The sequence below is a fragment of the Solea solea genome, chromosome 4 (assembly GCF_958295425.1).
Source record: "Solea solea chromosome 4, fSolSol10.1, whole genome shotgun sequence".
In the NCBI taxonomy this organism is placed as follows: Eukaryota; Metazoa; Chordata; class Actinopteri; order Pleuronectiformes; family Soleidae; genus Solea; species Solea solea.
This window is the reverse complement of record NC_081137.1, coordinates 20,720,723-20,737,443: the sequence shown is the minus strand read 5'-3', so window position 1 is coordinate 20,737,443 and position 16,721 is coordinate 20,720,723. Positions and strand designations below refer to the sequence as shown.

At 40.8% G+C, this 16,721-nt stretch overlaps 1 protein-coding gene across 2 annotated transcripts in view; it reads right to left on the bottom strand.

The window, feature by feature from the left end:
• Positions 1-2,456: 2,456 nt before the first annotated feature.
• The window catches only part of dclk1a (doublecortin-like kinase 1a), a 44,372-nt gene continuing 30,107 nt past the window's right edge, over positions 2,457-16,721 (bottom strand). For both annotated transcript variants that reach the window (XM_058627425.1, XM_058627426.1), the window contains 11 exons: positions 10,325-10,406; positions 9,204-9,376; positions 8,925-9,044; positions 6,921-7,067; positions 5,340-5,473; positions 5,127-5,204; positions 4,960-5,056; positions 4,786-4,866; positions 4,573-4,686; positions 4,346-4,419; positions 2,457-2,641 (listed from right to left, as the gene is read on the bottom strand). In XM_058627425.1, the coding sequence (XP_058483408.1) occupies positions 2,584-2,641; positions 4,346-4,419; positions 4,573-4,686; positions 4,786-4,866; positions 4,960-5,056; positions 5,127-5,204; positions 5,340-5,473; positions 6,921-7,067; positions 8,925-9,044; positions 9,204-9,376; positions 10,325-10,406 (1,158 nt within the window). In that variant the 3' untranslated portion in view covers positions 2,457-2,583. The remainder of the gene's footprint in view (positions 2,642-4,345; positions 4,420-4,572; positions 4,687-4,785; positions 4,867-4,959; positions 5,057-5,126; positions 5,205-5,339; positions 5,474-6,920; positions 7,068-8,924; positions 9,045-9,203; positions 9,377-10,324; positions 10,407-16,721) is intronic.

Genomic DNA, 16,721 nt, shown 5'->3' with positions numbered 1-16,721 from the left:
AAATCAGGCAGTGAAATGTTGTTATACTCCATCATCCCACCCAAGTACAGAGGATATATATAATATAACAATAGTCCCTTTAGTCAAGTAGTTTAAGAGTAACATTTAATGATGGGAGCAAATAAAAACCTTAAAAGCAAACCTACAAATAAACAGCATGTAGCACACTCACAGATTCCAGTATCCTCGGTGTCTATTGCCACAGGGAATCTATGTTAAAGCTCTATACACAAACACCAACCATGTGTTTTTGAAACATATTTTAATCATCATTATTATTATTATTATTATTGATAGACAATTGTTGAACAGAGGTACAGGTATTGGTATTGCAACAGATTGTAACATCGTGGTGCAGCTGTGGGAGCACTTTGGTAAACCACATGTGCCAATGTGGTTGCGGGATGATGATGATAATGATGATAATGATAATGATGATGATGATGATGATGATGATGATGATGATGCTGGGCATAAATACAGAAAAATTACACATGACACATGTGACAACTGCAGAGGAGGTCGTCTGCGAAGCCAAAATGTATTTCTCTCACACCCCCTGACTTCTTTTCTCTTTCATCTCATGTCTCAGTTCGTGGAAGTCCCTTCACTTGTTGTTGCTTCTGCAGAGGGGAAATCATTCCCAGTGTGGCAAGAAGCTAAAAATGAAGATGTCACCTGTGGAGATTCATCTAAGCAGAACAGCATCAGGTTAAAATGTTTTTTTCTTCAACTCAGTTCGTTTTATTTCAACCTAATGGTCTGCTTTTGTTTATTTGATTTTTTTCCTTTCTTTTTTTGTTATTTGTTGTTGCTGACACACGATATAGTTCTCATACTACTAGTAAGAAATATACTGTATTGGAAACTATCAAAATAAAGAAAATTGTTTTTTTTTTTACATAACATATAAACAATACCTCATTTTTTTATAAGAATAAGCTACTGTATGTCTGTCATGCTCTCATCAAAATAAATGAAGCCATGAATGAGGTTTCACAGAGCTGAAATAAATCCTTTTTCTTCTTCTTTTTTTTTTTTTTAAACCATACTGCTGCTAATCCAAGAGTGCTGCTGGTTGTCCGGGTTTCACGTCGACTTCCTTGTCTGACTGCAGCCTAACAGCTGCAGCATTTTGTGCAAATAAGCGGTTCCTCGTAATCTCTTAATTCAACGTTACATACATTTACTACCCTAAAAAAAACACGTAACCAAAGCCATACGAATGATACACCTGGGTTTCAACGATAACACTTTTTTTTCCCCCATCTGCTGCTGGAACAGGGTCGATGAATTTATCCCTTTTGTGTTGAGAATAAAGAAATGTAAACAAGGCTTTGTATGTGTATTACAAAATAACAGAATTCAGTATGATGTCGATACGGGACGATAACGGAGAAAACGTGTGCGCTCAGGGAAAGAAGTTGACATGTCGAGTTTGCTACACAAGCACCCCCCAGATTCTTCTGAATTTTATGTTTCATGACATATGAAGCACAGAACCCAGTGACGAGGAGCAAATCTAATGCACCGTTTCGGTCTCAATAGCAGTCTGTAAAATGTAAACTGTAATAACGCAGTCCAATGTTACAGGAAGGCAACGCCAGTATACGGTGTTTGGCACAGAATTTTAGCACACGTGTGTATTCCTCTGATCTGTTCCTCTCATTTAAACACGTTTGTCAAAAAAAAAAGTCCCTTTCTCTATGTATTTTCAACATTTCACCACGCCTACATTCGCTAAATCTCAGCTCTACACATTATTATTTCAGTCCACAAGCCTTTATGAAAAAGGAAAAACACATAGTCAAAAAAATTATTAATAATAATAATAAATGAAATCAATTAAGAATGAATAATTAAATAAAGTTCAATAAAACATGAACATTGGTCCATATTCTCATATTGCCTCTGAGAGCCGCTCCGCCATAAGGAAGTTTCCATGTTGAGCCCAGATCATCACTGAAGGGTGAACAATAACGCTGTCGCCCCCTTTCTCGCTCCTTGAGCCCGGTAACATGTGCTCAGACGAGAGAGAGCATTAAGAATAAATAAAAGAAAAAGTATTTCGCGTCATTCTGCCCTTTCCCTCTTCCTCATGATCCCTGTTGTCTTGTTGCCTCTCAAGTCATTGATTTCTTGTGTCTACCTCCTTTTGATCCATCTCTCCTCTAAGTTTGGAAAAGACAGATTCAGGAAAGATAAAAAAATTGTTTCCCCCCTCTTTATAGTTTTATAGTATTCACTACCAGCCGTAGTGTACACCTCCTCTTCTTCCTCCTCCTTCATATAAGGAGTAGCAAGATAAGGATTTTTTTCTCCTCCTCCTCCTCCTCCTCTCCATGTGGTCTCTAGAAAGGTGAGCTGGGGGAGTCGACGGTGCTGGGTGAGCTGATGGAGATGTCATCAGAGTCGGATGGGAGGCTGGAGTTCAGGGAAGGGTCAGAGCAAGTGTCAGAGAGGGAGTAGGGGCCACGGACAGGCAACTGGGAGGCTCCGCCCGTTGTGTTTTTGTCGTCGATGTTGTTGTTGTTGTTGTTATTGGTGTCGTCGGCTGCGTCGTCGTCGTCAAAGGCAGCGGCTTCACATGCGGGTGGCGTCCTCGTCTGAGAACCTGCCCCTCCTTATCAAGAGCGGTGGCCTAAGCAAGGAAAGGAGACAAGGAGACAAGGAGACAAGGAGAGCGCGGGACATAAGAGAGTGCATCGTGTGGGCAAAACTGTAATTAACGAAGCAAGCGGAGGGCCACAAAAACAAGGTTTTAAGGAAACAATAATCTAGTATTACCTATATTAACATTCAACATGCGTAACATTTACATTTTTAAAAGTAAAAATGCAATAAAAATATAAACAAAATGTAACATGTAACCTCACTGATGCGTGTGCTTTCATGTGACTAAGGTCCTGTGCAATTTTTGTGAAAGAATATTTTAATGTCACTCTTGGCTATGTTACATTGGCAACATTCCAAGGTAACTTTAATACCAGAGGAATTAATAAATGTAGGTGGTTTATATGATCTGAAATAAAGCCGTCATTGCCAGAGGTGGAAAGTAATGCATTCCATTTACTCGCGTTACTGTAATCGAGTAGGTTTTATGTGTACTTTAATAAAATGTGTAATTTTACTTTAACTTAAGAAGGTTTTTTGGAAGTACTGTACTTCACTACGTTCTAAATCACATCTGTTACTGAGTAAAAAAATATGTTTGTGTTGCCAATTAGGGAGAAAGTCAAAGCATTTGTGACCTTTGACCTATTTTGACTGATACATTATACATATTTTATCAGCACTTTTAATTTGTAAAGGTTTAATTAAAAAAAAAATCATGTGAGATTTGTGTCCCCTTGTCCTTTTTGCGCGAACTTTGTGCAAAAAGTACATTTTAAATAAGCTACTTTTTTACTTGAGTACATTTTTAGGCCAAAACAGTGGCACTTTTACTGGAGTAGAATGTTCCAGTAACTCTTTCCACCTCTAGTCATTGCAAGGATCATTAAGAACGAGGTCTGTGTGATCAAAAAATGTCATCAACAGTGTGTAAAACTAAAATACCCCAGGTAGGACAGTCAAATGTGGGATGCAGGTGTGTGACGGTCTGTGTGTGTCTGCAGAGAGACATGTTTGCATTCTGATCAGACACACACAGTGTGGAAATAAGTGTAGAAGATTTTACCTAAACATTTCTTAAAATAAAAGGGAATGTAACATCACAGTGTCTCATGACAGAGAACCTCAAAAAAGATAATATCACTGAGTGAGAGTCACTTCCCTTGATTTCTTTTATTTTGTAGCATCTACTTTAAGAGTCTAAAATTTATTTTATTTCAATTATTGACTTACTTTTGTCATTTATAACCTGTTTTGAATGCCAGATTTAAACGTTTAACACCGTGAACCTCTATGTCCTCCTGTAAATCAGTGGATGAAGTCACACAGCAATGAGAGCTGATGTAATGAAAGCAGCGGGGCGGGGAGCATCACAGCACATCAAGCCAAAATAAAATCGCCGCCAACAATCACCACGACAAGTAAAAGAACAGGGTTGTTTTTTTTTTTTTTTTAAAAGGCGGCATTCACAAAGCGCCTAAACAACTCCATTTACGTCAATACTTGTAGAACACATTCACAGGGGGAAATAGCTTTGTCAAAAAGACAGACAACAATGATGCGGGTGCTGAAAGAAACAAGGACAAGGATCACACAGCGGGGACAAAGCAGCACAGCAGCAGCAGCAGCGGGTCAACAGGGTGAAAGGAGACATCGATGCTGGTCTGTTTTCATTTCCTTGCTGTTTTTTTGACCATCTACCCAGCTGTGTCTCTATGGAAACCTGGCATACCTTATCCAGTACATGGCCGGGTGCTGGTAGAAATCCAATGACCCAGATCTCTGCATAGAAAAGCTGTCATCCAACTGGATACAAAAGAGAAACCAGCACAATCAATCAATCAATTAATCAATCAATGTAAACACGAGGTCGGTCACAGGAAAAGACAACAAAAACGCGACTGAAGTCGTATCTCTCGAAGGAAATTGAAGAAATTGTGTTAGTTTGTGGCGACTCACAGAAATAACGGACACCCCTGCAGTCGTGTCGTTGCCCTTGGGACTGGTGTTGAAGTGCTTCTTTATCTTCCCTGCTACAGACAACTGATGCTCGTTCTCGCAAAGACCCTTGTCCTGTATCGAGCAAAAGAGGAGAAAACGTTTTAATGTTTGAGGTCAAATTTAGCAACTGAAGGAACTGAGAGGAGGACAATGAATGAACACTGTACTCACAGTGACCCACGGGTGCTCCAGCACCTGGAGGGCGGAGTATCTCTGATCCACCTCCACTTCCAGCATCGATCGGATCAGCTCCTGCACCGGCGAGGAAACACAGGTGACCTTTAATTCCCTCCATTCATAATGCAACACAAACAGTCGATGCCCACATCCAATATGGACCTTTACCATGGCAGTTTCTGACACGTTGTCCCAGTACGGGAGAGGAAATTCCAGCTGTCCCATGAGTATCTGATCAAAAAGCACCTCCTGGTCGTCACTGCTCCTGCAAGGGATTAAAAAGTGAAAAACTCTCCAGTTTCACTTGATGAGGTAGCTTTTTGCTGCACGCTTACCCTCGAAAGGGCGGGAAACCACACAGCAGGATGTATGTGATGACTCCAGCTGCCCAGATGTCCACTTTAAGGCCATATCTGCAAATACAGCAAATAAATGTGATGAAGATAGAGGGAAAAAGACAGGTGTTTGCAACGCAGGGACGTAAATATTTAAAGATTCCTCAGCAGTAATTCTTCATTGGGATCCGTGAGACGAATGAATGCTCTTACCCTGTTTCTGCGATGATTTCAGGTGCTACATATGTCGGGGTTCCACAGACAGTGTAAAGAGGTCCGTCCACCACAGTCGCCAAACCAAAGTCTCCCAGCTTCAGGCTTTTGCTGCCGTCTGCGTGCTCGTACACCTGAGAGCACAGGGAAATAAATAATACAATAACTATGACAAATCACTGGATAAGCAAAAAAAACAACAATTTCCGGGCTGGATTGATGTCGTCTCGGGAATTTATTTTCAAAATCCCCAGGTTGAAACATTTCTTTGAAATGTAAGTATAGTTATTTTGCATCGTGAAGGAAGACGGGGTGAAAAAAAAGTGAGAGACATGCAATAAATTGTCAATCTGTTCAGAGACCAGCTTCTCGAGGCAAATGTGTCACCGTGGTGCACACACACACACACACACACACACACACACACACACACACACACACACACACACACACACATACACTCTCACACTCACACACACACTAACCATTTGGCAATGGGAGCATTTTCAAATCTAACACTGTGTCTTTTGAATGAAGGCGGCCAACACACTTCTTACAACAAGCCTTACAACTGCTTCACAGACTTTAACCTAGACATTTTTATTATATTAACAGCTCAGGTCACTACATGCATGTGACAGGGCATCACCTGACTTTGCAACTATCTTATTGTTTTCATTTTTACCAACCACAGTTCTCACAGTTTCTCAGTGAAAAGCACATAAACCATAAACTTCACTAAAAAAAATCCTATTTATTGTCATTATACAAGTGAAATTGCACAATGAAATTTCGAGGTCAGATGGAGGGTGAAGGACCCAGACTGGGAATCTAACCCAGCACCTTCTTGCTGTGAGGCCCAGGGACCAAAGAAAATCGACTAATAAGGTTTAAAAATTTACTTTAAAGTTTAAAGTAATTATTTTCTGTCAAATGTGCTACATGCGCCACACGGTTGGCGTAGTGGTTAGCACTCTTGCCTTTGCAGCAAGAAGACCCAGAGGGTTTGAGACCCAGTCGGAACAAGGGTTTTTGTGCATGGAGTTTGCATGTTCTCTCCGGCTTCCTCCCACAGTCCAAAAACATGCAATATAGGGATTAGTTAAATTGAATGAAGGTGTGAGAGCATTGGTTGGTTGAGGTTGACCCTCCTGTAGAAGATAAAGCAGTAGAAAATGGATGGATGACTACAATTGAGAAATGTCATGATTACTGAAGATGCTGGAAAGGGCAGAAGGGAATGCAGAGAATTGTTGTAAAGTGAAGAGGCTGCGATTTGCATCTTAGATCAGTGGCATGGCAACCATGGGAAAAGAATGGGGGGAGGGGGGTTGAAGACAGGGTAAAGAAGAGGATGAGGATGTATATCAGACAGCGAGGCAGTCGACAGCAGGGATCAGGAGAGAAGGGAACAGAGAGAAGAGTGTGTGTGTGTGCGGGAGGAGGTGTGAGGGCAGCAGAGATGAGTCATCTCGTTGAATTCACAGTGAGTGATATCCATTCAGAAAAAAGAAGGGAGCATACGTCAGACAAAGAGTAGGTTATATGACCGTGTTTACAGTCTCACGTGCAGAATCTCACCAGCAGGTTTTCTGGTTTGATGTCTCGGTGCACGATGTTGAGGCTGTGGAGGTATTTGATGGCGTTGGCCAGATTGTAGAGCATTCCGCTGGCGTCTCGCTCCGTGTATCTGTTGGCAGAGGTGATGGCGTCGAACAGATCGCCCCCCTGTGGACAGAATGATGGACGGGTGGGTTGGTTGTATAAGTCACAGGAACAATGTCACATACATGAAGAAGTTTCCTTTGGCGCTTTTCACGCACATGGAGGAACGTGTGAGTTTTCACAGTTGCTCATCTTTTTTTTTCCTGGTGAGTTCTGGGGCTCACAAGTCAACGCCGTGACAGGGGTTTTCTTCTGCTCAGCAGCTGGAGGCATGAACTGTGTCCTCATCTCCTCCCTCTGTCTTAAATATGCCCCCTTTTGAAATGCTTTTAATTAATTCTCTTCATTGTTTGTCACTTGTTTCTCATATTTCTCATTCAGTCTTAATCATATCACCCTCTTACCTGTCCCTGTCTCTGTCTCTCTCTCTCTCACCTGCCTTCACATTACTGTGTGCCCCCCCCCCCCCCCCCCTCTCCGAGTGGACTAAAGTGGAACAGAGGCTTAAAATAGGGCTGAATCTCTTCCTCTTCCTGGCACGGGCTCAGACACACTGTCAGCGAGTTAGTTAAATATGAGAGCTGTCAAATTCCGCGGCTCAGCCTCAGTGTATTTGCACTTCTCTAGCTTCTACCTTTGTGGCCAAAAGTATGCAGACACGCCGGCCATTACACCTCCGTGTGGTTGTAGACCAAAAATCCCATCCCTGATGTTGGCTTGTACAGTCACGATGCAATAAGCACATAATCCACTGTTTTCCTTGTAGATTGAACACTATATCCTGAATTCTGAGTGTATGATGCACTCTATCCCTTTTTTTATAAATAGGGGAAATGACATCAAACCACATTTTGCATCATCTCTCAGCCCCCTGTCATGACTCTTCCCACCTCATTCATCCTCAGCTTCCTCTTGATCCTCCCACTTTTTGCGTAAACCACACAGATTGCCTCTCATCTATATTCTGTAGTACTCCACGCTACAACGCGAACAGATGGATCGCATTCCTGCCTCCTGAATTATGCACAGATATTTCTTGACTCACAGAGTGAAGAATGTGCACACTCGAGCGCCGCCGGGGCCACGGAGCGATTTTCTCAATCCCCAACACCACACCGTGTGACTGGTTGGGACTCATTGATGTTGCTGCTCTGTGTCTGTGTATCTCTGCTCTATCTATCACTCTGAAAGTGGAGATAATGATGACTGTCATGTAGAGACAGTGGTTGTATTCATTATCTCTGCTGGGCAAAGAAGCTCAGTCGATGACGATAGAGCACAGAAGCTTCATATCCTTTTGTCAGGTCGTTCTAATTTCATAATGAAGTCATTATTCATACCATATGATGACGAATGAGTGATTAATAGAAACAAAATGTCGTCTAAGTTTCTGCATTATTCTGTCAGAACAGTCTTTTGGGGATAAAGAGAAGTCACTCACAAACTGGGATCTGTCTTTTAATCAGTCATGTTGTCTATTATAGTAGCCACATGTTAAAAAATAAATAAATAGAACCACATGAATTCTGAGATTAAAGTCATAATTCTGAGATTAAAGAAAAAAATCATATACTTTTGTCAGGTCATTCTAATTTCATAATGAAGTCATTATTCATAACGTATGATGATAAAAGACTTGTTAATAGAATCAAAATGTCGTCTAAGTTTCTGCATTATTCTGTGATAATAGTCGTTTGGGGATAAAGAGAAGTCAAAAATGCATCTTTTAAATTGTGCATGATGACATTTTCTTCATTATGTCACTCATCAGATGACATGAGTGATAGTAAATGCCCGGGGAGCAATGGGTGTGGGGTACCTTGTGTAGCCACGGGCTGCTATGAGAATTGAACCTCTGACATACCTGCTCCTATGAAGAATACTCAAGGTAATAAAGAGGTGGTTTTAATATACACACACCTTAACGAGCTCCATGACCAGATAAAGTTCACTGTAAGTGTCCACCTCCTCTATGAGCAGCACGATGTTGGGATGTTTGACCCTGCGGAGAATGGCCACCTCATTCTGGATCATGTGTTCCTGGGGAAAAAATAAAAAATTCAATGAAAGAAATATTTGCTTCAAGAGTTACTTCATTTTCTCACATTAAAAGGAGTCAAGGTTACACATAGTTACATAATACAATTTAAATGAAGTAAAGACAGTGTGGGGCGAGTCCTGCTTCAGGATCACGTTTACCTTGCCTCTGCATTTCCCCTTGTTGATGATCTTCAGAGCGTACTCCCGCCCCGTGGAGTGCTCCACGCACTCTCTGACCACGGCGAAGTTGCCGTCACCCAGCGTGCGTCCCACCTTGTAGCGTTCCCATATGTAGGGCGGCACAGCTGGAACCTCGTCCACTAGAACCTCAGCTGCAGGAAGCAGGGAGCAGGAAGCAGGGAGCAGGAAGAGGGACACTTTGAGCAGCTGAGACTGATAATAACTGACACAGTTTACACAGTGGTGACAAGGAGGTCCAGTATGAAACAGTTAGGGAGGGTTTAATGGCAGAATGTTTTATATGGCACCCATTGATATGTTTGTATAAGTGGATAAATTCTACAAAAAACAAGTTTATCCTTTAGGGAAAGGACCTTGAAGCCTGTTTTTCTCATGAAGTGTAATAGACTGTGGCGTCTAAAGGGTTAAGAATCTCTCCATCATAGTTTGGTAAACTCAGGGCCCCCAAAACAGCATATTGCATAGGCCCCCCCACAAAGCTAGAAACAGCCCTGCATAAGACTAAGCATGGTGGCCTCGCAGCAAAGATAGCTCTGCATTTTTACTTATATACTGCATAGTTAATCAAATGAAAAGACAGATTTGGGACATCTAACTGCTCATAAATATATACATATGTAAATTATAAGAGGGAATATTTAACTGGGGCTGGGATTATACAGGTGGCATTTGTTACACTCAGTTTGAGCGCTCAGTAAAGGTTAAACACTTTGACAAGGAGGGAAAGAAAATGTGGAATCAGGTGGTAAATCAAAATGCTAATGCGAAGAGAAAAAAAATAATCAATGCAGTGATTGGAAGGTTCCCCGGCTTCTCTCTAAATAAATGTCACATTTATATTAATAACCTTGGCATTTCTTCCTGTTTTCTTTCATTTTCAGTTTAACAGCTCATAGTTTGCCAAACAAACAAAAAACTTATTATAATAACAGCACTTTCATTTGTCGTGTGACAGAGCATCATAGAGTCATCATCGAGCGGTGACACCAGGAGAGAGATGAGTAAGATTTAAATGTCATGAGCCTGATTCAGACATGTATGATATTTTACTTGATGCTTGTAACGTAAAGTTTCCTCACCTTCGGTAACAAGTCCGTCTCCATCTTCAACTGAGTTGGAAACTTTGGCAGAAGACAGAGAGGCAGAGGAACCCTGGGAGTCCTGCAGGAGTTGAGGGTTGGGGATTAGACAGAGAGCAGAGTGGTGAGATGAAGGGTCATTTTAATCAGTAGTGTTGTCTATTATAGTATGAACGGAAGAGTATGAGGGCCACATGTAAAAAAAAGTAATAACTAAACAGCAATAATTCTAAGATTAAAGTCCGAAATTTGAGATTAAATTGCGAATTCTGAGATTAAAGTCAGAATTCTGAGATTAAAGTCAGAATTCTGAGATTAAAGAAAAAGTCAGAATTCTGAGATTTAGTCAGAATTCTGAGATTAAAGTCAGATTTCTAAAATTAAAGAAAAAGTCAGAGCTCTGAGATTAAAGTCAGTATTCTGAGATTAAAGTTAGAATTCTGAGATTAAAGTCGGAATTTTGAGATTAAAGTTAGAATTCTGAGAAAAAAGTCAGCATTCTGAGAAAAAAATCACAAGGCTGAGATTAAAGTCAGAATCCTGAGATTAAAGAAAAAGGCAGAATTCTGAGATTAAAGTCAGCATCGAAAAAGGCAGAATTCTGAGAAAAAAGGCAGAATGACGACTTTAATCTCATAATTCATGCGGTTTTCTTTTTTCCAGTAATCCACCTCACTGTCAACATAATACTATGAAACTGTCCCTCAAAACCAACACATTTCTTCCTGAAAACTGCCTCCATGTCTGTCTGTTGTGATGTATGTGAACACGCTCGCCTCAGCTCCTGAGCTGAATATAAACCAGACTCCATCCCTTTGACAGACGGATGAAAACTGCATCCCAGCAAACTCCTCTCCATTCACAGAATGCACTTCCTCTCTGCGACTACACCTCCAGTCCACGAGTGAACACAACGACGACGATACTTAACAATGTGGGGTGTCGGTGATGCTAATAAATGCGCAATGAATGCTATACCTTTCATTTACTCCGCTAAGTAGGGGATCATTAAGGGGGGAATTTAAGAGAGCGGCAGAGATGTGGCCTCTGCATCCGTCTGAAAACAAAAACTCATTAAGGCCTCCACCTTGTAACCCTCCGTCTGGTTGTCATGGAAGCAACGTGGATGGAGAGTGAGGATGGAGTCCAGACTGTAAATGAGAATCTACCCCTCTCCCCTTCCTCTCTCCTCCTGTGTTCTTCTTTCCTGTCAACAGCTTTCAAATTCTATAAACGTATTTGTTCATTTATCTCCTTCATGTCAAATATCTGTCTTTCTCCTCTTCACATATTATCTGCTCAGACTTTCTTCTCCTGCCTCACTATTTTTCCTTGAAGACAAAGAGTAAAGCACCTTTGGGATTTGGGAGATTTCTGGTACTCCAATAAATCCCACAGGCGGTTTTTTTTGGGAACATTTTTTTTCTACAATAAAAGCACAGACTCTTGACAGGTGTGAATTATTAACCAGTGAGTTTTGAAAGGTTAAACCCAGAGGGCGAGTGATCAAATCTCAGTTGTTGTATCAAGGAACAATATGTCATTTTATTTCTTTAAGCTATATTTCATCTTTTTAAATGGTGCAGCCTATAATGCAAGGTTGTTTTTCCTGTGTTTCTTTCACTCTGTATCTCAGAGAGGAAGAGGCCACCGATCGTAAACACCTTTGATGTGAAGACTATTTACAGAGCTGACCTGCTTTATAATCTCCACTGCTGTGATCTAAGAGACATTCGGATGAGTGTAGCAGTGAGTCAGGCACAATTTGATTTATGTAAGGTTGTTTTTTTTTGGTGCTGATGCTCATCTGGTAAATACAACAAAACAAACTTAACCCTTAAGAGTTCTTTAAAAAAACTTACTTATTTGTTCCTAGCAGCAGAAAATGTCACCTTCCCAAAAACTGCTGTAATAACATTATATATTAATATTTTTTACCACTTGAAATTAGTCAGTCTTTTAAAGCTACTTCAGCTTGAAATGCACATATCAAATATTAATAACATTTTGTTTAATTTTAACCCTTTAAAAGACCTTTAATGTTTACAAAACTCCAGTTTATTTTTTCGCAATATCAGATTTAAAAAAAAAAAAAAAATACTAATTTTTTCCTAGTGGCAGAAAATGTCACCTTCCCAAAAAACTGCTGCAAAATAATATTTTTTCCACTCAAATTAGTCAATCTTTTAAAGCTACTTCAGCTTGAAGTATACATATCATATTTTTATATATTTTTTAAATTTTAACCCTTTAATACCCACTGAACCTCCATTCTTATCTCTCTAATCCCAACTCGCCGCGAGTGTTCACTCCCCTCGTCGACCTTTATCACACAGCACCGTTGTTTATACTCGTCCTTCCCATTCTGAACCCTTCCTGCCACCGAGGGAAACAAAATACTGTTGCTATGGAAACTGCTCAGAGAGAGAGAGATGAGAAGAAGAAGAAGAGAGAGAGGCAGCTTATGAGAGGTGCAGCCTATATATGGCCATTTCCTGTCTGCGCGCTGGGAGGCAGGGCTCAACCTTCGATGAACATTGTGTCTCTTCGCCGTGTGAAGAGCTGCGAGACAGATGGAGTGACAGACAGTCAGAACAAGACAGAGACAGACAGAGAGAGAGCGGGAAATGAAGTTGTTTGTATTGACTATTAGATTTGACAGGAACTATTTTGTTATTACGTGACCATCAGGCTCTCTCTCTCTCTGCCTCCTTCCCTTTTTGCACAACACACCATTTTCCCACTTTCTGGCTGTGACTCACGCCACTAAAAAAGCTGGAGCCCTGCAAGGGCAACACTCAGCGGCCAAATACTGATAAGTGTTATTTAAACAGGACGTCCGCGGTTGACCTTAAACGTGGAGCATCATCTGAGTTTTGTTTTGCTGGTCTGTCTATGGTAGAATTTACATAACTGAGCTAAGACTAATGTTAGATTTGTCCTCAGTGCCCCGGGTTTGAATCTGATTACGCTTCCTAAAGCCGCCTTTCTCTCCATCCCCTAAGATGGGTGAGCTTTTTTTTCTCCCTCCCTCCCTCCCTCACAGCAGCAAAGCAGCATCTCTGTCACTGTCATGCAATATCAAGTGGAAGCAGGGTTTTATTGGTGTTTGCTTCTGGTACAGTCTAATAAGATCTGATAGAAACGGGTGTTTTGTTTTTGCATCAAATTCCATCTCTCGTAAGAATGAATACAGGATATAGAATTTCTCTGGCACTTACTTTGGTGTCTCGTCAAGACAGGAAATCTATTTCACTCTTATCTGAAGAGATAACAGTGTTTGGGGTTATTCGGGCTTTATGTTCCGACAGATGGACGTTGGGCTTTTCAATCACAGGATTCCTGCAAGACGTTTGATTAAAGGATTAAGGGGAAATTAAAAAGTAAAAAAAAGGAAGCGAAAGAACCGAAGCAATAAAGGGGAGATTAAAGCACCAGTTTGTGTCGTTATGTCTGCTCTGCTGCATACAGGAAGCAAATTCATCCAAGATAAACATGTAAATAAAAGGGGATCATAATCATAATTACTCACCATTTACTGAACATTATGAGCATGAGGTGTGTCTGTATATGGAAAAACACACGTTAATGAATGCAAATGAAGCGTGAGAATAAACAAACAAACAAACAAACAAACAAAAAAACACAAAATGAAAATGAAATGTCAATGATTTTAATTGAAATGAATACATGAGACATGGAAAATACAAAGAAAAACAAGTGAGCCGCTGAGATCTGGCAGCCAGACATGAGAAATCACAACAGCTGACACACCAGATTATCAAATATAATATTACACCGACACATTTCATATTTACACATCTTTTACGCGGTGCAACTGATATTTGGATTCAAAGAAAACGTGTAAATACGAAGTGAATCGGAATAATTTAAAACACTCATTACACTTTCCCCATTTCCTTATGTGCCGCCGCAGCAGCAGCAGCCAGTCTCTCTTTGGCAAGTCACGAGGAACAAAAAGTGAACAAGCCATCTAACAACGACATGAGCTCAACAAACACAGCCTCAGCGACGACGAGACAAAACAGTTAACAAGTTCATAAGACACACATTCTCCCTCAGTCTGCTGTCTTTCTCTCTCTCTCTCTCTCTCTCTCTCTCTCTCTCTCACACACACACACACACACACACACACACATAATTTAATTATGAATCACCAAACACAAAATATGGACAATAAAACAATGAGAGATGGAGCATGCAAATCAACAGAGTGTGGACATGAAATGAATCCATGCGGAGGATATGGGTGATTGTTCTGTCTGTCCATCTCTCCTATTGTTGACAAATAACATGTGCTTCTGTCTGTCGGTCACTTCTCTCTGTGTATTCGTATTTTAAAAGTGTATTTTCTTATGTGTGCGCTTATCTGAACCCGCCATGTGCTTGAGTAGCAGGTGTATATAGGAGTAGCAGATATATATACACATATACATATATATATATATATATATATATATATATATATATATATTTATATATATATATTTATATATAAAATAATAAAGGTGGAGCAGACATGAGGAAAGTGATCATGAAAATGTACAAAGGATGGATGAGGAGGAGGAGGTGGGGACAGGGGAATGTTATGCATTCATGAATGTACTGTAGACCCTCGTGCTTTCAATCGCTAATTCATAAAAAATGGGTCACACTCACATGGCTCCAGGCAGTGGGCGCATAAAAAAAAAAAAAGTTGCAGAAATGGGCAAATTCTTAAGTATTTCACACACAAGATTGAGTGCACTGGCATTTTATGTGCCGCCTTAACTTATATCTGTATTTTCTGCCCAGGGAAAATATAGGTTATGATGGCGATGAAGGGAAAAAGTGCCACGTAAGTGTTTAAATGTGGGGTCCAGAGAAGTGAACTTCTTTTTCTTTTCTTTTTTTAACAATACTTGCAGCAGTGTAGGTCACGGAGGCTTCCCTGTGGAAAGCTCGAGTTTCAAAAAGAGAGATTTTGGCTGTTTTTAAACCGCTTTTTTATGTGTATATATATACAGTATATTTTTTTTAATATATATATATATATATATATATATACATATACATACACATACACATATATATTTCTGAGTGAGTTAGGCACAGTGGTGAAAAGTGGAACAATAACAGGATTTGACCTTGAGTGTTCTATGGTTGTTCATGCATGTTTACACACAGGAGACGTGGATTGAGGGAGTTTAATTGCTCCCTGTGATAGTTAATACTCTATTTTACATGGGTAGGAGAAATGTGGGGGGTATGGGTGAGTAAGTGAGACAAGAATTAGAAGCTGCCAGGGAAGGGAAAAGGAGGACAGAAGGAGGATTGCTAAGAGAGCGGATAGAAGAGAAGTAAGAAGTGCGGGAGAGAATTACAGTGTAATATAGCTGAAGAGTGAGAGGCAGCAGAGTGGAGAGGAGAGCAGAGGAGAGATAATGGGCTTATGTGACTTCCTCCCTTCCCTTTCCTTCACACCAAGCCACTGCGAGCTTAGTATGGAGCATGTGAGGAGTATAAAGCATAGAATTATCTCTGGCTCGAGAAACACACACACACTCTCGGCTCATCGTCGTGTAAAACTAGAATTTAAACGCTCGCACGTCGAGGTCAGAGCGGCACGACACGGACGATTTGTCACGGCAGTGTGGCGTCATGTGGAAACTGTGCCGTCTTTAATTAATCTTTACTTTTATATAATCTTGAATAATGACTTTACGGAGACTTACAGAACGAGGGTTAGGATCGACGGTGACCCACTTCCGTCACACGGGGTGACTGTGGAAGCTCCAGTGCACCTCAACCCAAATTCGATGATGTGCCCCTGTTCATCTGCTATGCTGACTGTAGCGTGTACATGGTCTCACACACACACACACTCAAATAATTAACAACCACTTTGGGGTCCTATTAAAAGATATTGACCTGCACAGTCTCGCTTCCACTGCCCTAGAATAAGCGTTGCATGCCTGCACCAAGAAACTGCTAAATAATTAGAAAATAAATCAAAGCTACACCAACACTGACACACACACACACACAAATAGGGGTTTTTCATTTTCCAGTCAGTGAGATGCAGATGGGCGTCCGTATGAATTCATTACACTTTCATATGCTGTAAATGTCTGCCGGTGTCTGCTGCCTGTGAGAAGAGCTGAGTGTGAGAGTGTGAGTGTTTGTTTGCAACAGCGAGAGAGAGAGAGAGACACAGAGAGACAGGGAAGGAAACTACATCAGCTACAAGCTTAGGAGCTCCGGTACGTTTAAAGAGCGGCAGGTAGAACTGAGGCCTGATATTAAAAGCTCACCATCATCGCTGTCAAGGCCTGGATTAACACGCACACAATCTCTCGCAGACAAAAAAACGCAAATACCCTGCGCATGAACTCAT